Genomic DNA, 23,513 nt, shown 5'->3' on the forward strand with positions numbered 1-23,513 from the left:
ATAAACTTACTCTTTTTAAGCAGTCAACGTTGCCCAAATAACCATATGTGATACAAAGTGGCAGACTTTTAGGATCCAATTTTGTCTTCTCTGACAGCTACATTATTTCAGCCACTAGTTTATATGCGCAATACAAATAATAACTACCAATATTATTTTAGTATACACTCCTAAATACTTACCGCAAAAGTTGTGGGTAAAAACCAATAACCACTTTCTCTGGTCAACTCTATGCTCATCATATCTGCTACTAAGTCTAGCACAAGAGAAACGATTGGCTTTCCTGGCATCAAGCTCCTGAATACATCTCTGCGAGCTGTAAACTCTGAAATTACTATATCCTCCTTGTAGCTGCCAAAGATAATTTAACATAAATAAAAATAGCTAAACAAATCAACAACACCGTTAACAAATAAAATTCTAATTGGGTTTACTTACTTATCCATCAAATGATTACCATACAAGTATGCTACAATTGCAAGTTCAGTTTCGTTCAAACCCATTGAAGCTGTTGGTCTAAAACAGACTTGCACCCACTAAATATATAAGAAAAAATGTTATTAGTGAAAAAATAATAACAATAATAATAAACTACTTATTACTTAGTACTCACACTAGGTAGCTCTAATCCAGGAATATCGATTGGAGTAAGTGAATCTGTTCTCCTTTTTTTAGTAATTGACAGATCTGTCTTGGCCTTCTCAATACACCATAGCAACAATGAATTATTCGACGCACTACTTTGTTGGTTAAGAGTCTTAGAATTGGAACCAAAGACCTTAAACACCTTAGAGGGAGAGCTGACAGTATTTTCCAATCGTTGAACAAGAGATTGGACTATTTGGGTCAATTGCTCAACAGAATTAGCTAATGAGTCTAAAGTCACTCTGTCCTTCAATGATGGATTGGGTTCACTGTAACATTAGAACATTGCATGCAGGGTCAAAATCTCATTTTATTCAATGTGAAAAAACCCAAGTCCATATAGCTTTTACATAAAAGAATACAAAAATATAATTAACATGAAGAATATGTACAACTAACTGAGAACAAAATTCCGAGATTTAGATCAATAGCACAAAAATTCAGATCAAAGTAAAAAACTAACTCTGAAATTTGAAAAAAAGCAATAGTAATTAACTCAACAAAAACAAAAATCAACAATTCTTCCTGTTAATAACAATCAACAATCAAAGAAATTATCTCAGAAAAACAAGAATACTCAAAGAAATTGAATGAAGGAGGAGGGGGAAATAGTTGGATTGATGTATTTCTCATGCATTTCCTTGTTCTTCACTTGCTTTAGCACAGGGGGGCCAACAAGATTTGTAATGTGGGAGTAGAAAGTGCTGCACTAGGCTGAGAAGCATCGGAAGAAAAATTAATGTTTGGTTCAAGAATGGAAATTGAATGAAGGAGGAGAGGAGCTTGAGGCTACTTTGTTTGGGGGTTCTTTAGACTCTCGGAACAAGGCTGTCAGTCAGGCATGTCTGTGTTGTGACTGGGAGGTCGAAGCTAAGACGTGGAACAGGTCTCCCATTAGCCAGTTACTTTTTCCCAGTGGACAATGCTGCGCCAGAGTGAAAAAGAAGAAAATAAAACAGAAGTAGGTTTGTTTTGAAAGGACCAATGGGGATGGAGGAGATGCCCCGTCAGGAGGTGTTAAATGGTGAGGATGGATAGCTGCTCTAATGGAGTTTTTACCTTTTAGGGTTGGGTTTGGTCTCCTTTTGGAGAAAGAAGGGGGAGGGATAATGGCAGCATTTGTCTCTTTTTTTTTTTAAAGAATTAACATAATTTTTATTTTATTCTTTTAATCAAATATGTAAATAGATATACTCATTATTAACAAATTATACAAGATCATTTAGAATAAATTTATAATACAAGAAACCAAAAAAAAAATAGTACGTACTTGTTCAGAATTTTAGTTGGTTCTTGACAGATCTTCATGTTAGGAATAGAACTTGCCTCAACAGAAGTAGCTCGATTATTTCTTCGCGTTCTTACCATTGTAATTAGCTTGTAGTGTTATGTGTTTCAGAATAAAAATACATAACAATGATAAAAGAGAGTTGTTATTATATATCAATTTACGCTAAATCTATATTAAATGCAAATATTCATTCTAATTATTGATAATCTAATTAGTTTATAATCAACATAAATCACATTAATTATATTATTTATAAGTAAATCATATATTCCATCAAAATCAATATTATATCTAAATCAATATTACAAATTTAAATACTAGTATTATGTAGAGTTATAAGTTAAAATAAGCTAAAATAATAATATCTATTTTAAATCATGTATTAATAAACAAAGTAAATTTTCAGTAACTTAAAAATATTAGGAAAAATTATTCTAAAGGACCGTTAGGAAGATTTAATTATTAAAAAAGATCTTTAATACTAAAATTATTAAAAAAGACCAAATTTTTTTATAATATTTAAGAAAACGAATTAAATCTTTTTATAATATTTAAGAAAACGAATCAAATCTTATTATAAGGAGATAAATATATCTTTAATTATTTTTTATTTATTTTTTATAATTTTTATGTTGATAAACTTTATTTCTCTTAAAATTTTAGTAATTTTTATTAGTTAAATATTTTATTTATTTATTTTTTTATTTTTATGATCTTTACCTAATGAGGAAAAAAAAAACAAAAAATCATAAAAGTAATAAATAAATAAATAAATAATAAAAATTACCAAAATTTTAGAAAAAATAAAAATTTTTAATATAAAAATTATAAAAAATAAATAAAAAAGTAGTTAAGAATCAATATATTAATAATTAAATCTCTCTAACAATCTTGTAGAGTAGTTCTTTTTAAATTAAATAACTAATTAATCCCAAGTGAATATTCATAAATATCTTCGTTACATTGTAAATCAAATAGCATATATTAAAGATTATACAAGATAAATAAAAAATAGTTAAGAATATATTTATCTTCTTATAAAAAGATTTAGTTTTTCTTCTTAAATATTATAAAAAGATTTGGTCCTTCTTAATAATTTTGGTATTAAAGGTCATTTTTAATAATTAAGTCTTCCTAACGATCTTTTTTAGAGTATTTTTTCCAAAATATTACATATTTATTGTCACGTTGAATAATAAAATTAAATAATAATATCTGTTATGAATAATTTCGACATAAAAATAATAAATTTACAATAATATATAATTTTGAAAATACTATATAACTATTATTAAATATTACCTATTTATTATCACATAGAATAATAAAGTTAAAATTAGCATGTTTTGGTAATGTTATGATTTTTTTAAAAAATTAATATTTATTAATAAATATTATGTATTAATAGGCAAAGCCTTTCGCATTATAAGATCTTTAGCATGTACATTATAATATCAAGTTAAAATAATAAATTTGAATAATATGATCTATTTTAAATTATTTATAAAAAAATAATATCCACTTTAAATAGTAAATCTTTTTAAATTACAATTATAGATACACATTCTTTATAATTATATTATGTGATATATATATATATATATATATATATATATATATATATATATATATATATATAATCCTTTGAAAGATATTTTTCAATAATAAAGAATAAACAAACAAAATTTTTGTATATATATAAGAACACTCCTCAGCATATCATTAGCAAATTATATTCACATTATAATTCTAATTGTGTTACATATATATTTGAGTGTTTGATATGGGTAAGCGAAAATCATCCGGATCACCTCAACGTAGAGATTACAAGAGAGACACAAGAGATGTTAGCATTAATGCTATTGATAACCAACTCTTACATTATTCGTACTTGAACCATATACCACACATGCCCCAATTTTTGTATTCTATCTACCCTAGCTTTTATACTGCTGCAGTATATTCTAACCAATATCCAACAACCATGCATCCATCACTATACAACATATTCCCACCATCATTTATTGTAGGTCCAACTGTCACAAATTTTCAGCCTCCTACTTTCTTATATCCTTCTGAATCTAGTAATCCAAGAGATACAGATGAAATTCTTAAACTGCTAAAGTCTCCACAACATCATCAGTCTGACTCTGGTACAAATAAAAAGGCATCAAAACAGACAAGTGTACGCAATAAGAAGATATATACGGCCAAGAGAAGAATTGTCTGGAATTCACATTTGTCTGAAAATAAGGTTAGTGTGAAGGCTGCCTCCATTAAAGACAACTTTTCAAAAAATAAAAAACTCCACCAGGGACCTCACACAAATCTGTAACTGAGGAGCAAAAGACACTCTTAAAAAAGAGTACACCAAGTGGATATTCTATTAGCATGCCTACCCTAAACCAAGAAAATATCGAGCACAATAAACGAAGAATTGAATGGCCATCTGTAAGTTCTCATATCTCAGGCATTCGCATGAATCCTCTACGGTTATATAACTTAGTGATCTCACCAATTTTTTTTTTTTTGCAGTGGATTCCGATTTTATTTAAGCCTCCTGCATACATGGATTTGGATGACTTAGATATTAAAATGGCAACCTATGTGTTTGCACCAAATAAACGAAGGTTAAATATCTCATTATCTATATACTAAATATTAAAAATATAGTTCAATATTAATGTGATTCCTATTTGTAGTGATGAGTATTTGGTGACAACAAACAAATTTAGCGGAACTCGTGACAATTTCAAGTCATTAATTCCCAAGGAGCGGGTACATGGGGATGTAAGTGCATAATTAAACTGCTATCTCTAGCATACTTTAATTCCTAATATATTTATTATTTACCATATGGGTGTTAGATTTGGTGGCTACTATGCTAACCATGCAGGAGAAAGAAATAGGATGTCAAACACACTGGTATTTGCCAGCTGTGTTTTCGGTACGCAATGTCTTTTTCAAACTTGTTATCGTTTTTATTTATTTTATCTTATTACTTAATTGGTGTCACTGACTTAGTCCCTAACTATTAAATTCAGCAATTCATACTGCAATGTGATACCAAAATTAAAGTTCTGTTGAAATATTATCAAAAAAATTTATGGAAAAAGTTGATGAAGGTCTAAAAACGTATATAATTTATTGTATTTTTAATTTTTTTTATTATTTAATGGCATTTATATTTATGAACTGATATATACCTTTAAAAAAACATGTATCTAGTAATATTCTAATACGTGAAAGTTGGTATTAGATTTTTTTACCTGTCAGAAGAAAATTGAATTGAACCTGTTGAGAAAATGCAAGGGATGACTAAGAAAACTGTGAATACACCTAGAAGTTGAGCTTAGACTTCCACATGTTTCTTCGAATTTTTTTAAGTATGAAAAACTGTTTTAACACTCTTATGCACTAATAGCTCTTAGGTTTCATAGGATTTGATTGACCAATAATTTTAATTAAAAAAAAGTTTAGTTCATTTTGCCTATTCCATTCTCCTAGCATTTAGTTAGTACCTAACATGTTAAAATTTTAAGTTCGGTCATGGAGAATGATGGCAAAGAGTCGTATAAGGATGGTGATCAATCTGAGGATTTAAGTGTTGAGTATGAGTGTAGTTCCAATGAAAGTGATGATATGGTGGATGTAACTGTAGATGAAGCAGAGGCAGATATAATTAATGCTGGTGGTTTGGAAAAGTTGATAACTGATGACCATCGAAGATATATGGGGACTGGCGTTTGATACAAAATCTCAAGTTTGTGAATTTTATGCCAAATATGCCAAGTGCTATGGATTTGTGTCCCGAAAAGACTTGAAGACGGTGGATGTTAATGGCAACATTAATACAAGACAGTTAGTTTGCAATAAAGCGGGAGAAAGACATTGGAAGCACCTTAAAAGGGACAATCGGCAAAGGGAGCATAGGGCAATTACTCGTGTCAACTGCAAGGCGAGGATTCGGTTCATTCGTCACTATAGAACGGGTAAGTGAAAAGTCAGTGTCTTTGAGAGTGAACACAATCATCCACTGTGTCCACCTAAGTACAGACATCTTATTGCCACAAATCGTGGGCTTGATGAGGCCGATAAAACACAAGCAGACAGCTTGCGAGCATGTGATGTTAAAACTTGCCACATAATGGGTTACATGGTTTCCCAAAAAGGTGGATATGATAAAGTGGGTTTTACTAGCAAAGACTTACATAACCACATTAGTAAGACTAGGCGTGGCAAAGTGAAAGACGGTGATGCATTTGCTGCGTTGGCCTATCTGTTTTCTAAGGCAGATAGTGACCCGTTATTTCTAGGAAAGTTCACCTTAAAGGATGGTAGGTTGGATAATTTGGTGTGGGATGATGGAGAAAGCGTTGTTGATTACGAATGTTTTGGCGATGTACTGGCTTTTGACACCACTTACAAGAAAAATGTATACAACAAGCCCTTAGTCATATTTTCAGGGACCAACCACTATGGCCAGACGACTATCTTTGGATGCGCTCTGCTCTCAGATGAAAAGTCCGAAACTTTCAAGTGGGCACTGAAGGAATTTTTGGAAATCATGTCAGGAAAACTACCCGGAGGCGTTGTGACAGACGGAGACCGTGCTATGAGAGAGGCTATCTTAGAAGTATTTTCTGGTATACCACACCGCCTTTGTGCATGAAATCTCCATCGTAATGCGGTACAGAATATAAAAAATAAGCATTTTTGGGACGATTTTAGTGTATTATTGTATGGACAATTTACCGTAAAAATATTTGAACAGAGATGGAATGAGATCATATCCAAATACGGACTTGCCGAGAATGAATGGGTCCAGGTCATTTATAATGATAGAATGAAGTGGGCTACCGCATATTTGAGGGAGCACGTCTTTGGCCGCATAAGAACTACATCACAGTGTGAGGGAATTCATTCATTATTGAAGAACTATGTTGACAGTAAAACCAGTCTCCTTGAATTCATGCATAAATTTAGTGAAGTACTAAGGCATTACCGAAACAACCATCTTACTGCTGACTTTGACACCTTTTATAAGTTTCCTGTTTTGACTACGTGCTTGGAAAGTTTTGAGAAACAAGCTGCTGAACTTTATACTAGAAATATTTTTAAACTTGTGAAAGATGAGATAGAAGCAGCAGGTGCTTTAAATGTGACTGAATGCCCAAACAGTGGAGACATTGTTGAGTACAGCACGAGTGAGTATTTTAATCAGCAATGGGAATTTAAAGTGTCTTACAATAAAGACAAGGACCTGTTTGCGTGTGAGTGCAGGCTATTTGAGACTCGTGGACTACCGTGCTCCCACATCTTTGGGGTCTTGAAGCATCGCAATGCAAATTGCGTCCCTACATCTCTTATCCTGAAAAGATGGACAAGAGATGCAAAGAGTGATTTTATATGCTCAATTGGCGAGCAAGACGCCGCTGATGATATAACGCCCACACTTAGACGCGATGCAATGGCATCTATTTGTTGGAAGCTGTGATATTTCTTCCAAAAATTCAGCAGACTATAGGGAAATCTCAGGTGAGTTACTTAAGCTAATTTCGAAGGTGCAAAATAAAGGTGATGCACAAGCGAGGCTTTCCCCCACTTCAGCACTAATCGGTGATCCAGCTGTTGTGAAGTCAAAAGGGGCTCCAAGAAAGGTTCCAAAAGGGCAAAAGAAGCGAAGATGTTCGCATTGTAAGTTAGGCAGGTATTTCATTAGGACAATGTCCATTACTCGCCAAGAAGGACTCCCCCGCCGAATACTCAAATGCTGAAGGTGAACCAATGGTATTAATATAATGCCTTGCTTAAGGATATACTTTATGCTTACCTATTATTTTAGTGTCTTTCGCAGAACTATTAAATAATGCTATATTTTGAGCAATTTTTAAATTTTTTTTAGCAGGTTGAAGAATGTGATGCCAATAAACGGACTCCCTCTCAGAACACAAAATCAGTAGAAAATACACCCGTGCACAATAAAAATAATTTTAAAGTAAGCACTTATCCATGTTATACCATCTATCAAATTTATTGTCATTTCAATTCAAATTTGCAACATATTATTCTCGTAGTGCTTATATTATTTCTTATTATTCTGTTACAAAAAATTTAAGGGTTATGGAAGCAAGAAGTCTGTATCTAAATTGGCAGAGAGACCGAAGATTAGAGCAAATGGCAAAAAAAAATCGACAGAAGGTAACATTTTGCATATCTAATAATTTATATTAGATAATTCAAGAAGGAAAATTAAAGTATTAGTTTGAATTTAAATTATATTAATCCAATACCATAAGTGCAACCGAGAGTTTAATGGCGAGTGAGACAAACACTTTGCATAAATTCTGTATTGTAATTATTTAAAAATTGTGATTTATGTTTAGACCGAAGAAATCAGTCTAAGTGAAGAGACATTAAAAGCTAAGACCAACACATCAGGAATAGAAGCGACCGAAGTTCCAGATGCAGCCACAACCAAGATACCAGGATTGCCACAGTATCCTATGCATCATTATCCAGTGGTCCTTCCTTATCAACCTTATGGTGGAGTCCTCCCTATTCCTTTTCATCCTGTTCCAAATGGCATGGCGTATTTCAACCAATATCCTTCTACTGCCGGAATTACATCATATCCTCAGTTTTTGCATGTCTCGTCGTATTCTAGTCGACCCCGTGATAGCAATACATAGGTTGGACTTTTGAATGATGTCATCAACAACAAAAAGCCATAGAGTTATAATCTATATATTATATTTTTAATTTATGCAATTTGAAGTTCCAATTGAGTTATTTACTTATCAAATTCTCTGCTAGCTTCATGTCAAAGAAAGCTCTATAGCAGTTCTATGCAGTTATTGAGAGAAATAACTGCCAAGAAGGTGAATATTTTGGTTAATAAAGTTAAATTTCTTGCCACTTTCTTATATAACTCAAGCTGTTTCATGAGTTGTAAAGATTCTTTAAATGATTAAGGCTCAAATATTTATTTATCATCACATGACTTGTACTGGTTTAGGCTTATAAACAATGCTTGCCTATTTCCTTGCATAAGAAGGTGGTTGTGAATTTTCTGTCTTTATGCTGTTTAGTCCATTCACTTGCCATTATTTTTTATTTCAGTTGAAAAATCTTTTGTTTTGTTACCAAATTGCTAAGAGTTTATTGCCTTTTGTTGCCAAAACGCTAAGTGGTTATTGCCTTTTTCATTGTTACCAAAATCTTTTGCATTTTGATCATTCCCTCTTGATGCGGGAGTTCTAGTGCAACTCTGGTTTTCCCTTTTTTCTGGGGTTTGAAGTGGAAGTGGGAGTTCGGGTGATTTGGATTACACCCGAGAGAAGGGGCTGGTTGATGCAGCTTTTGGTTAAATAATTTAAGGTTCATTTATGCTCAGTTTTGAAGATGCTGTCTGATCAGAGAAAAAAGGTAAACTTACTCGGCTCATATGTCTATTTAGATTCACATGTATGTATCTTAATATGTTTTGGATTGGTTTTGACTTTAGAAAAGTCAAATAATGCGATTAATGTGAATGTGATGCTATTGATATGTTTCTTTTCATGTAGTTATGCTTTGAAGCATTACTTTAGTGCTTGTGAAATGTAGGGCATGGATTGGATTTATGTGTAGTTTGAACTAGCCCTGCTTGAGCATTTCCTTTGGATGGTAAATGACTGGTTTTGTTTATCAGTTTATAAGAGTTTATCAATTAAAAATATTATCAGTTGGCATGAGGAATTCAGGACTATTCTGTTGAATTCACGAGTAATGATGAATTGCTCTCAATTGATTGGGTTCAGAAGCTATTGGGTGTATTCATCTGCTGCCATGAGGAATTCAGGACTATTCTGTTGAATAATAAAGAGCATGTTTCAAAACCCCCCTTAGATCGTTTGATTTCTGAATTCTTTGAGAAGTCAGTGAAGGCGCTTGATATTTGTAATGCAAGCCGTGATGGGGTTGAGAAGATTCGTACATGGCAAAATCATCTGGATATTGTGCTTTCTGCCTTGGGTTCGAATAAGAGAGCATTGAATGAAGGCCAGTTCCGGAGGGCAAGAAAGGCACTGATGGATTTAGCATTGGCAATGCTCGAGGAGAAAGACTCTGGATCAGTTTTTTCGCAACGTAATAGATCTTTTGGGCGTCATAACTCGAGCAAGGATCAACACTCGGCAGGGCATTCACGATCGCATTCATAGAGTGTCTCTCGATCATGGTCTGCTGCCAAGCAACTCCAGTCCATTGCAAGCAACCTTGTTCCACCTCGTGGGAATGAGATTTCTGCTACAAGAGGACTTGCAGTTCCTGTTTATACAATGAATTGTATTCTCTTGTTTGTTTTGTGGACCCTTGTTGCAGCAATTCCCTGCCAGGACAGGGGTCTAAACATTCACTTTTCAGTCTCACGGCAATTTTCTTGGAGCGTGCCGGTTAACACCTTTTATGAACGGATCATGGAGGAGTCAAAGAAGTGAGATCGCCAGAACTCAAATGGATTGTTGAAGGAGATATATCGAGTTGAGCTATGTACCCGTCACTTGACAGACTTGGTGGATTCACCTCAGTTTCCCTTGACAGAGGATCAGGAAATGGAAATTGAACAGGACATGAAGGAGCTCACTCATGTTTGTGAAGCTTTTAGAGTTGGACTGGATCCACTAGAGCGCCAAGTGAGGGAGGCATTCCGGAAGATTATGACGTGCCAAACTGAGGGTCTTGATTACCTTGGCTCATCCAGCTATGCAGATCAATGAAAATGTTGGATTGTTGAGCTTACCAGATGTACAAATTTGCGGAACATGTATATTTTTACATCTTACCAGCTTTTTGGGGAGGAGGAAGAATGAGTAGACGAGCTTAGTTGATAAATCATTTAGCTTCCTTGTTTTACATTGTATTTATATATCTGTACTTTGTATAAGAAAACATAATCACTTCATAAATATTTTATGGTTCGGTGGCTTAAAATATATATTTATATATAGCAAGTATTTTCTCACACTTATGTGAGTAAATTTCTAATGCAGAAGGTTCTGTCTGAATGATTTCCTGTTGCTAAGGTTTGGGTTGAATTTATTAAATAAAGTTTAAAATTTTCATTTGAATGCCTGTATTATGTAAGTTGCATGTTATGTTTCTATTCTCAATGAACTGAATGTGTTGCTTATTCATAAGAAAAATGTATGATGCCTTAAAGAAACATCAGCTCGTGTTTATGAAAATGGAGACAGCCGATAGATTAAATAGAATTTATTCTCTGTTCCAGTGAGGCATGACACATGTGCATTGTACAATGTGTTCAGATTTAATAATTTGTTTTCAGAAGAAAATTTCTTTCAACAAAATGTTATTATCATTTGTCCAAACACCTGAAACATATAACAAATTGACAATCTATTATTTGAGTTTAATTTTGATGTATTAGTACATTTACACATTCATCCAATCATGTTTGTTTTATTGGATGGACATTTAAGCTAATTAGATGCACAGTGCATTAAAATTTAAATTCTTATTATTTAAATAAATTGCTTGTGTTCATGATTTGTTATAATCTTGTCTAGACTCATGAACATTTTTTGTTACTATGTATATTTCTATATTAAGTGTGTCTCACTATTACAACTATGCCAGAAATACTAGATTTCTAGCATTGTCTAATAATGGAGACAACTTCATTTGGCTCATTGGAAAGCTCAGTACACAAAGCAACAAACATTAGCCGCTTCAGATATACATGTACAAAGAAGAAACAACAAAACCAAACCATAGACAAGATCATAACAACTGCCACCAGAACAGTTAACAAAAATAACACTGCTTAACAAGGAAGGGTTAATAAACTTTGTTGTACAACATTATCTCTAGTTTTCTAAGCCTGCAGCAGATCTAACAATATTATATATACTTGTCAGATATGATACAATAAATATTTTTTTTTGTTCTTTGTAATTGTACATGCCTGATTTAATTTACATTATTCTGCCCTTGCATAAATGCAAAAGCTCAGGTCCTTTAGCAGAGTACAGGGAACACTAGTTAGCAAAAAAGGCTATATTCCCCTTCCATGCAAGGCCTGTTGCTCCACACATGCCACAAGATTCCCCATGTAAGCAAAATGCGGGCACATTTTTTGGAGGATTATGATTCAGACTGCGAGAATCAAGCCGGATGCCATGGAGTTTTGACATTTGACGGACTTGAATTCAGCATCTCTTGACTGTTTCAATTACACTGCTCCGAAAGCCTTCTTCGGTCGACCTATATGTTTTGCTAAACTGACAAAATGGCCTGAGTTATGGAAATTCAGTTGTTTACTATCTGAACAGCTCTGGGAAAGACCACATTATGAACTTGGCGAAAATGTCGGACTCCAAGAACTCAATATGTGCAGTGCGTCCAATAAGTGTGTTTAAGTTTCTGCCATAGCAAGCCGTGTTGAAGTTGACATCACATCGGATTACCACACGATGGTCAGAGTCACTTTGGATTTGGCCCAACAAATTATTTAGCATCTCATGGAAGATTTTCCCTCTTTTAGAGGAATCCAAGGAAGCCACTGAACTCGGTTCAATTCTGGCAGAATGATACGGAACATAACCATCCTGAAATGCAATGAGCATGGGAATTATATATCATTTGAAATAGTAAAAGAAAAGAGTAGGTAGATATAATCTCCAGATGTTTTGTCTTCATTTGCCTCTGACATAAGAAAATGTATTTTGGGATCTATTAAAAGCCACTGGTTTCGAACAAGCCGTAAATCCAAATGATTTCCCTGTAATATTTGAGTAACAAAGTGCATGCTTAGTCACAATGATGGAACAAGATGGAAAACAATAAACTGCTGAGTAAACACCTATGTATTAAATTGAATCGAAGCAAATTTCTACTTTATAACAAAATCAGGTAGTATCCAACCTAAAAGTCAAATCACTGACAATTGTTGCACTAATAACAAACTAGGAAGACCTAAATATAACTGGACAATTCAAAGAAGGAATGAACAACTGATCTATTATAAAAAATTATCAATTAAGTTACCTAACTTGTTCTGGGGAATGAACTGGCGTCTCTGTACCCAAACCTAGAATTTCAATTTATTTTACATTAACAAAGTGGTTGATTAACAACTAAATAAACAATGATATTGATGGAATCATCAAATGAAAGTGTGATCTAGCGAAGTGGGTGAGCCAGAATATAAGGATTCTTTGTGGCGATGAAAAGGGAAGAAAACATCAGCGTCACGGTTTCAAGTTTCAACTAACTTGGAACAATGAAATCCTACCTTTGTTAGAACTCACCAAATCATGAAGCAGCTTCTGATTGCGCGAAGGAGGCTGACGGCGACACTCGAAGCAAGAAGACGACGAGCCCCTGAACCTGCTGCTTCTGCCACCGGCGACGAAGAGCGCAACGAAGGCGCGCGCGACTATGTGCAAGACGATGACGAGACAGAGAGCAACGGCGACGCCACGGTGAGAGAGATGAGAGAGACCGAGCTCCAGGGGGAGAGAGAGAGAGAGAGATACGAAGGGGAGGGAAGAACTTGAGAAGATGAAGAAGATTTTTGAAACTTAGAAACAATTTTTTATTCGAAGAACTTGACAAGATGAAAAGGATTTCTGAAACCTAGATTTCAAAAACAATTTTTTTAGATATATTTTTGTTTTGTTTAATTTTTTAATTTTAAAATTTGATTAATTTAAAAGGATATTTTTGTCTCATCAAATAAAGAAAGGATGTTTAAGTCTTTTTATAAAATTAAATAAATAAATATTTTTTATTTTTATTTAATTAAAAGGGTGTTTTAGTAAAAGTGGTGATATACTATATATTTAAAAAAGAAAAAATTAAATGCTGACGTGGAAAATAAATTCCACATGACTTATTGTTATTTGTCCATATCTTAAATGTATCGGTACGTATTAATTTATCATCGTACCGTAGCAATCACCATTTTTGATTGTACAATATTACAATCAATTAGTTTTCTTAGCAATTGATTTGACCAAGTAATAATTGAAATAGATCTAATAAGTTGAAAATCGATTTCGTCTTTAATTTTTTTTTTCGTTATAAAATGATCCCAAAAATTTTAATTTATTTTAAAATCGTCATTTTTATCAATTTTATTTTTTTATTACTAAATTATTCCTCATTCTCTTGTGTTAAGAAATAGTATTATAAATAACTCATATTGTTGATGCCTATACCGAAAATAACATAAAAATTGTTATGATTTTATTGTTCTTGTATTTGTTTACATTGCTCCAGTTGAGTGTTGAACACTTACTTTATATATATATATATATATATATATATATATATATATATATATATATATATATATAAAGGAAAGAAAGGATACAGAGAATCGGGGGAGAGAAAAAAAGGGGGGTGAGGCGCGAGAAACCGGGGGAGGAGGGGAGAGAGAAGGGAAGGGAAGAAGGGGGAAGGGAAGCCGCACCGTATCCTGCCGCCTGTGATCTGCCGCTCCTCCTCCTTGCCCTCGCCGACATCATCGCCTTGCTTTCGCTGTCGCTCTCTTTTCGTCGCACCTCCTCCTCGCCGCTCCCACTGCTACCCACGTTCTTGCCGATGCTCCACGACTCTCACTGCTTGCCGCTTCTTCTTCTTTTTGTTGATGATTCTGAATTTTGATTGTTCTGATTTTTTGAGTTTTGATTTTCTGATAGTTGATGGTTCTTCTGATTTTCAATTTTGTTGATGGTTCTTCTGATGATGATGATGACCATGATGATAATGGTAGTGGTGGTGGTAGGTTCTGGTTCAACTTGAGTTTCTGATTGATTTTGGTTGATTTTGAGGAAAGTTCTAATGATGATGATGACGACCTTGATGATAATGGTGGTGGTGGTGGTGGATTCTGGACTTAGACTTCTGTTCTGCTTATTTCTATTGAATTTGGTTGATTTTGGGAGTGAAAGAGAAGGGTATTTTTGTCTGAAAAATGATTTTAAAACAAATTGAAATTTTGGAGACCATTTTGTAGCGAAAAAAAATCGAAAACAAAATCAATTTTCGATTTCTATATTGAGACCAAAATCATACTTAACCTTAAGAAAAACAAAATAAACTTAACATTATTCTTGATGCATATACAACAATATTATGCCAGATGTTAAAACATTTTTCATCGTGTTAATTGAAAATTTTGAGATTCGATGTAAACATTTTCTTTGTTTTAGAAATTAACAATTTTAATATTTTATTTACGAAAAATTCCGTGAAAAAATGTTTCGTTTTATAGAAAGAAAAGATCAATCTTTTTTATAGTTTAATATTAAAATGAAAAGATATATATTATTATGGCTTAGAAATTATTTGTTTCTTTCTTTTCCTTGTGTCTCATTCGAGAATATACACGTGTGTATGACAGAGAGAGATGGGGAGATTTCATGATGCTGTTGAAACACTAAAGAAGAATGATAAATTTTACGGTAAATATGTAGGTTTATAAATTTTTTATTTTATTTTATGGAATGAGAGAGAAAATAAAAAAAATAGGATTCATATATTGAACATTAATAAAATAATTTAAAATAATTATAAAAAAATGTATACTCTTTCTTTATATAATAAAATTGTATACAATTTCAACTGATGGATATTATCTTACTAAGCAGCAAACTCCAGTTTTAATAGTTAGTTCCAAACGTCTGAATTATTAAATAATTTTAATAATAAATTATATATTTTTTTAAGTTTTTGAATAATTATTAAATAATTTTTATTTAATTTTATTAATTATTTTTTAATATTATTTAATTTTAAAATTTATTTTATATTTTATAAATTATTATTTTATTTTTCATGATATATTTTATTTATCTTTAGAATTTTATCATTAAATTTTATATAGATCAATCTTAAATTAATTTTATTTTAATTTAAAAATTTTAATTTTATCTTTTTCAATGTTAAAATTACTAATTTTATAATCTAATCTATCATCAATTTATTTTTTAATTATCTAATTCTATAATTGTAATTATTTACGAATCTTCTCTACTATAATTATTGATTTGTTGCAACGATAATCATTGATTATGAATTGGTAGGTATGCCATCTTTGCAGGTGTAAAAATTACAATCTACAAAAAATTAACTGATTTTTTTATTGAAAAAATCAATTGGTTAGTGAACAAATGTCCTTCATTATGTTGTTTACAGCTCGTAAACCAATCGATTGGTTTGTGAAGAAAAGTCAGTATTTATGCAATTAAATCGATTTTATTATTCATTCAATTGATTGGAAGAATAAATCAATTGATCGAATTTATACGTTCCAATTGATTGGAAGAAAAATCCACTTAATTAGAATGGTTGAACATTGTCAAAAAAAAAACTTACTAAAAATATTTTTTAAGATTATTTTTTTTATATTTAAAAATTATAAGACTATTTTATTTTTATTTTTTTATATTAATTAATAAAATTAGCTATACACATATTAATATATGACATAATTCTTTAGAAAAAAATAACTACTTTAAATAATTAATACAATTATAAATATTATTTTATCATATAAAAATATTTTAAATTTTTTTAAAAATTCTATAACATCATAAAATAAATAAGAGAAAACCATATAAACACCCAATAGAATATTTTAGGAATGAATTCAATAAGATATTTTTAAATTTAATAATTTTGTCTGACTCAACAATCATTTTGTTTTATCATTCGTATCAAAATTTTAGATTTAATTAGAATGAGATCGATGTCATGTGTATACTTATAAATAAATTATTATACTATATATATAGTATATTCTATTATTGTATAAAGATAGATTAAAAAACATATAAACTAATGTTAAATTTTAAGTGTTTTATATTAAAATTATTTTGCAAAATATCTTTTTGAATTCACTTATCTATATGAAACATAAATTTTTTATATTAGAGTGATATAACATGAGTGCATGACTATCTCAAAAAAGCATAGCCATGTTCATGAATTTATCCTATTGTATATTTGAACATAATTTTTGCACATAACAACTACTAATTAGAATAAGGTTGTCCACGTTTTAGGGATGCTATATATAATCTAAATTAATTATTTTAAATAGAATATAATTAGAAAGACATACTATTAGTTTGAAATATAGTTGAAATATAGTTTGAAATATAGTTGTCCATCGCGCTCCTGCCGCCGTCCGTCGGGCGCTCAGCCACCATCGTCTTCGTCTGGTCGTCGCAGATTCTTCCAACCCACCACCGTCTTCTGAGTTGTGTTCGTCGCCTGGCCTCTGTTTCCGTCACGATTCTGCCCCCCTCTTCTCAGACTACTCAGTAGAAAAACCCATCTCCATTCCAGTTTTCTTCCTTCGAGTTCAGAGAGCAGAAGCTCAACCAAGAAAAAATCCTTAGACTTCGACGGTCAGTATGTACCCAAAGCCATGCATCATATCCCTCGAACTTATTTCTTATCAATGATATTGTTATGGATTTGCTAAGGTTCGTTTTGATATTTTGTTGATCCTTTAGTAGTGTAGTTGTGACTTGGTTGTTCACTTGTGCGTTTTAGAGTGAAAATTGAGTTTCTGTTGTGCATTACAGGGCTTTAGTTGTTTCCACTTTCCAGAGCTTGAACTTGTTTCTTATATATTACATTGTCCTGGATTTGCTATGATAAGGTTTGATATGAGATTCTGATGGTCTTCTTAGGTAGTGACTTGATTATTCATGAATTTGATTGTATAAATTGAGTTTCATTGGTGCTTTTATGGGACTCTTGTTACCGGAATTAAAACTTGTTTTTATTAATGCTATTATACAGGATTAAAGAGTCTGTTTTGAGATTTTTGATGATCTTTCTTTTTGGTAGTGACCTGATCTTTTCGTGAAGTTTGCTGTGGAAATTAAGTTTCTGTAGTGCCTTATGAGGCTTTTGTTGTTTACGGAACTTTAACTTGTTTATTATAAATATTGCTGTTGATGATTTTCCGGTTACAGATCCGTAATTGATGAACTGAAGCAGATCAAAGTTGTGAACATGCGTAACAGGGTAACACAAGTCAATTTTATTCGCATTGTGGTACTTTGTTTTCATTGAACAAAAAGCATCTTGTGATTATGCATGCTGTTTTATGCAGGAATTAGTGTTGGATTTATTGCAGTCTGTTGTGGAGATAATTACTTATGGTGATAAACATGATCCATCCATTCTTGAGTAAGATCTTGTTGGGAAAATCTCGTTGCTTATGATCTTGTTAGTATTATCTTGAAAATTTTGAATTTTGTATTTGATTAAATGGTTCAGATGTTTCATGGATCGCCAAGTGGTTGCGGAATTCGTTTGAATGCTTGATATCAGTGAAAATTCAAGAGTTGAGGCACCGTTACTTCAGTATCTCAGCATAATGATTCAAAACATGGATAATGAACATGCAATTTGTAAGACTATTAGTATTTCTTGATGTTTCAGGCTAAGGTCATTAGACTTTAGAGTTTTACCTATTTTTCATACATTGTTAGGCATGAAATAGTTATTTGAGTTGAAAACTTTAATTTTTTTAATTGAAGATCTTTAGACCCATCAATAGTGTGATGCACGAGATCTTATGCTATGCGGAAATGTTGTCAAATATGGCACACAGAATCCAGATGGTCTGTTGGTACTTTTATATTATCTACTGGTATGTCTTAGGCTTTATACTGGTACTTAATCCAATATGCTGTGCTGACTTTGCATCTTGCAGACTATTGTTTCAGCAATGGTTATATTAATAGCATTATTTTGCATCCGTATGAACTTGATGGGGGAGACTTGGCTCCATACTATATGTCTTTTCTAAGGTTGTGTTGCAAGTTTTTCTGTTCTAAAATTTCTCTCCTCTTTCTTTTATTAGTGAATCACATAAGGGTGTAAATTTTCTGATTCTGATATTTTGTTTCACATGGTTTTATGTTTGTTGTTATCTTTTAATATTTATTCTAAAAGGAGAAACTAACTTTTGGTTCATTTCTTCATTCAGGGCTGTTAGTGGTAAAATAAACAGACACACACTTTGCCTTCTTGTGAATGTACATGGGGTAGGTCAAAACTTGTAAATATGATGGTTTGTTGCTGCATATTGAGCTAAAATAATTGTCTTCTCACTTTTGAATAGGACAAGTGAATAATGAATTCATCCTTTTTTTGTTGAATTTACTATGCTAGAGTAGTTTTGAATTACACACGTTTAGAAAGCTAATGTAATATCATTTTTGTTGAGAAAGATATCGGTTAAAAATATATGCAGTTCCTATCTTGTATTAGTTATTTGTTGAAACCAAAGCACGAGAAAGCAATCATTACCATAAATTCGTGGTGGGAGTGGAAAATTTGCTTGTTTTCTCTGGCAAAATTCAGCATGATCTTCTTTGAAGCATTATTCAATTGCAGGATGCTGTAGTTTCCTTTCCCTTGTACACTGAGGCTCTAAGGTTTGCTCATCATGAGGAAAAGATGATTCAGACAGCAGTACGTACAATAGCTCTCAACATCTACAATGGTATACTGCTCTCGATCTGCTTTTAAGTCATAAGCATGCCTTAGTGCTATATTTACAGTATTTTGGGTCTTGGTTTGACAGTTAGTGATGAGATGGTCTATAAATTTATAATGACGCCACCAGTTTCAGACTACTTCTCTGTCATGGTTGGCAGATTACGAGAAATGTGTATTCCCTTAGATGCTTTTCTCCATAAAAAAAAGGGTATAATCATTTGTTAGATATTTTTCATTAATTTATATATGCTCGAGTGATTCTGATTTATAATGATACTGCCCTTTATTCAAACAGGGATATGGACACTCAAAAAAGAAGAAATTGATTGATTCTTGAATCTGATAAAATTGTTGATGAACTATACTACTTGAAAGACATTCTTAGTGTTGATGAGCCTTGATTGAATCAATTGGTTACTGAGAATCTCCTGAATGGGCTTGTGTTTCCTGTACTATTCTCATTACCAGCTTCAATGAATAATAATGTGAGATCTGAGAATTTCCTGCTAATTAGTTTACTCTAATTACTGTTTCCCTCTGTTGTGGTATATCATTGCTATATCAACTCTAGTGTTAAAGTCTGTTAATACTTGATATGAATTGACGATAATTGATAAAACAAATTTCTAACTTGTGAATGTTTGAATATATATCATGATATATTGGAAATTTCCCACTTGGTAATTGCCTGCTTCAGCTGATCTTGCTAGTTGCTATACTTGAATTTATATCCATGATTTATTTCCACGTGATGCGCTGATTCAAACAATATGTTCTTTTACCCAGGGCTCAGATTTATCTGCTATCACTTCACTATATATCTTATCACGTCTTCTTCAAGTCGTTGAGGGAAGAAGCATGATTAACAACGTGGCTGGTGTTATCCTGTATCATGTTTTAAACTTAAATGCGAGAACTCTGAGCGAAGGGAACGCTTCTGATAGCTCTGGTGTTATTTCAATTCCGAGCTGGTGTATTGTATTGCATTGACGGAGAAACATTGCTTTGTTTTACATAGCCTTAAGAAGCCACAATGTTTCACAGGAAAATGATCAAGACCTTGATCCCATGGACATTCTTCCTCAGGGTCATGTTTTGTTTGTGTAAAATATTTTCCACTTTTATTATTACTCTATTAGGCATCTCTGTCAATTTAATTCATTATTTCTATGACACCCAGGTCATGAGCCCAAAAATTTTTTTATCGGAAACGAAATTCTTTCTTTCAAATGGAGATGTTAAAGGTTAAGATATGAATTTGCAGTTCTATAACATAGCCATCTGCAAAACCAGAATTACTGTGAAAATTGAAGTTCGTGACACTCAATCATGGAATGTCTCTAGCTTGTGTTACTATTTATAATGACATGGAATGTCTCTTCTTTTCACTTCTAATATAAGAAAACTGTGAGTTCATAACAGAGTTACAATTGTAGTTTCAACCGCCATTCAAAATTCTAAATTAAATGAAACGAATCATCAACTTCAGTGAATTTCTTCAAAACAATGTTGAACTTAATTTTGAATTGCTGCATAAAGATATAAAAGATGATTCAGATTTAATAAAGCCAATAAAAAATAAATTAGTCAACAAATGAGATGCAATAACTTTCTTTCATTCATGTGCTATTTTTACACTTTCAAAGAAATGATACAAGGAAGAAATCAAAATGGACAATCTTCAAAATGAAAAGAAAGAGCCTTCTGTACAAAATTTGTCTCAACTAATCTATGTCAGTCTCTATGATGTACAAAAACTCAAAGTATTTATTTTCCTATAACTTTAAGCAATCAATTTCTGGGAAGCAGCCAGTTCAACTGTTAAGATAAAAGATGATTTGCCAGCATCCCTCAGATACCGCACGTCTCCATTCATCAGCTTCAGCAACTTTCTGCTGATGAGCAGACTAATACCCTCCTCGGATTCTTGTCCCTCTCGTCCGAACATTTGGTTCAGTAATGTTTCCGGAACACCAACACCATCATGTGTTATGCAGCAAAGATATAGAATGGAAAAGACTACCAAGAAATGGCTACAGTCATGTCATCCTCTGCCAACTACCAATTTAGAACTGAGAAGATCACAATATGGAACAGGTTTTTTGACCCTTTCTCTTCTTTTTGTTCTGCTTTGGAGGCTGGAGAACTACTTTGATGGCCGCATCAAAAACAGCCTTCACATTCTGTATTCAAAGGCAGATATCATTAGGGACGTGATATTATCTAACCTTTGGAACTTTTATAGATGCAGAGAACATATATGTACCTGCTGTGTTTTTGAACTACATTCGATGTAAACTGGAGCACCGATAAGTTTTCTCAGTTCCTTACCCTTCAACAAAGAGAGAAAATCAGATCACTAATGTATAAAGTAAGCAGATGGTCTCTCTTATGAACACCAACTGAAGGCTAAAAGACAATGAAATAAGACACAAAGCGATAGCAATGGATATTGGTAATGGAAGCAATGAAAGCTAGGAAGTACCTGCACTGTGGTGATAGGCGCTGCACCAGGATGATCTAGAAAAAACTGCTTATCATCCCGAAGATGTACACAAGTCGCATATTGGTTGTCAAGAAATGCCCAAGCAAGTTAATAATGACATCTTTACAATGAAAGCATTAAATACATATAATTAAGTTAGCACTATATATGAGAGAAAACAAATTCCAAAAGAAACTATATGAAAAATTGAGACCAGAGACAAAATTTTCAGAATAGAAATTCTACTTTTGTTATTGACTATCAGAAATGGAAATTCTAACGAGTCAATAAGAAAAGAACTTATGGAAACACCAGCTCCACCATGGCAAATTACTCATGTTAGGTAGTAGCAATCTTCTGTCACTTTAAACTTCCTAATACTCTTCATAAATCAAGGTTTTTTCAAGATTTATCAACAACCATTTAGTTTTTAAAACATTACATTAGCCTTTTAGTTAAACAAGGAGGTAAAGGGAAAAATTAAGAAAGCATTCCATGAAATGGTTTGGTATATCTGAATCAATTCTTGATTAAAGTCATGAATTAGGTAACCTTCGAGGATTGAACTTCCTTCTCTAAACCACTACTGAATAACAAGCAATCAAAGGGAAAAAATAACAGCAATGACATTGGAATCCAGAATCTATTCCCCAACTTTCTAATAATGAAAGAAACACAGTATTGAGTAAAAGACAGCAATTAGTATGATAATAAGATGAAACTTCACAGGATCACGGAACTACTATCATGCTGAAGGTTATCAGGTAGATAACAAGGGCATCAAACATCAAGAAGGTAAAGAAAGAACAAGAATCTAACCAAGTTTTGTTCCAACAAGAATAATTGGAACACCAGGAGCATAATGTCTCAACTCAGGAATCCACTGGAAAAGGAGGAAAAGAAAAAATTAGTCCAGAGTAGAGAGAAAAAAGAACAATAATAATAATAATAAGTATATACCAATCTTACTTTCTTGGCAACATTTTCATAGCTAGCCCTGCTTATGAGAGAGAATGCTAGCAGGAATACATCAGCTGCCTGAAAATTTTGGATCATATTTGCCATCCCATTCCACACTGGTACTTGAGTCCAAAATCCCAGAAAAAAGGAAAAACCCCACTTGCACTAGAACTCCCACATCAAGAGGGAATGATCAAAATGCAAAGAAATATCCCTCGGCAAGTCCGTATTTGGATATGATCTTGTTCCGTCTCTGTTCAAATTAACAAGTTAATAAGATCAATTAAAACTGAAAATCAAAATAACAAGAACAATTAACATTTTAAACTACAGTAAACTAACAACAAAATAAGAACTAGAAAACATACTAACCATGAAAACAACAATAAAAAAAACAATAACTGAATAATTAATACAAGAAAGAACAAGAAGGAAAAAAATCACCCTAGGATGGAGCAGTTCTGAAATTCAAACAGTAGAGGGAAAGGGAGGAGCTTTAAATCGCGACGGAGATGGCTGAATGGAGGCGGACAATGGTGGAACGGTGGCTGAAAGGCCGTGGAACAGAGGCTGAACAGAGGCTCGAACACACGGCGT

General features: G+C 32.6%; 1 protein-coding gene and 1 long non-coding RNA gene across 8 annotated transcripts; one reads left to right on the forward strand and one right to left on the reverse strand.

Annotated features, from left to right (window-relative positions):
* Positions 1-17,117: 17,117 nt before the first annotated feature.
* LOC112703435 (protein TRANSPARENT TESTA 9) lies at positions 17,118-20,661 on the forward strand. Of its 7 annotated transcripts, XR_003811217.2 has the most exons (8): positions 17,118-17,986; positions 18,075-18,151; positions 18,242-18,375; positions 18,505-18,617; positions 18,957-19,014; positions 19,367-19,475; positions 19,767-19,956; positions 20,258-20,661. XR_003811217.2 is itself a non-coding variant. In XM_025754884.3 (7 exons), exons 3-7 carry the CDS (start codon positions 18,361-18,363, stop codon positions 20,317-20,319), a joined length of 357 nt encoding a protein of 118 aa, XP_025610669.1. In that variant the 5' UTR covers positions 17,118-17,986; positions 18,075-18,151; positions 18,242-18,360; the 3' UTR covers positions 20,320-20,661. The 7 variants fall into 7 exon arrangements, 5 of the variants coding, with proteins under 5 accessions (XP_025610669.1, XP_029143880.1, XP_025610668.1 ...); XM_025754884.3 differs by lacking the exon at positions 19,767-19,956; XM_029288047.2 differs by lacking the exon at positions 20,258-20,661 and having other exon boundaries at positions 19,767-20,251.
* Positions 20,662-21,190: 529 nt separating this feature from the next.
* On the reverse strand, positions 21,191-22,248 carry LOC112703436 (uncharacterized). Its single transcript, XR_003811299.2, has 3 exons — positions 21,957-22,248; positions 21,738-21,803; positions 21,191-21,654 (listed from the first exon to the last, which is right to left on the reverse strand). It is a non-coding gene; the product is annotated as an uncharacterized lncRNA (long non-coding RNA).
* Positions 22,249-23,513: the final 1,265 nt, after the last annotated feature.

This window comes from Arachis hypogaea, chromosome 7, assembly GCF_003086295.3.
Source record: "Arachis hypogaea cultivar Tifrunner chromosome 7, arahy.Tifrunner.gnm2.J5K5, whole genome shotgun sequence".
Classification (NCBI taxonomy): Eukaryota; Viridiplantae; Streptophyta; class Magnoliopsida; order Fabales; family Fabaceae; genus Arachis; species Arachis hypogaea.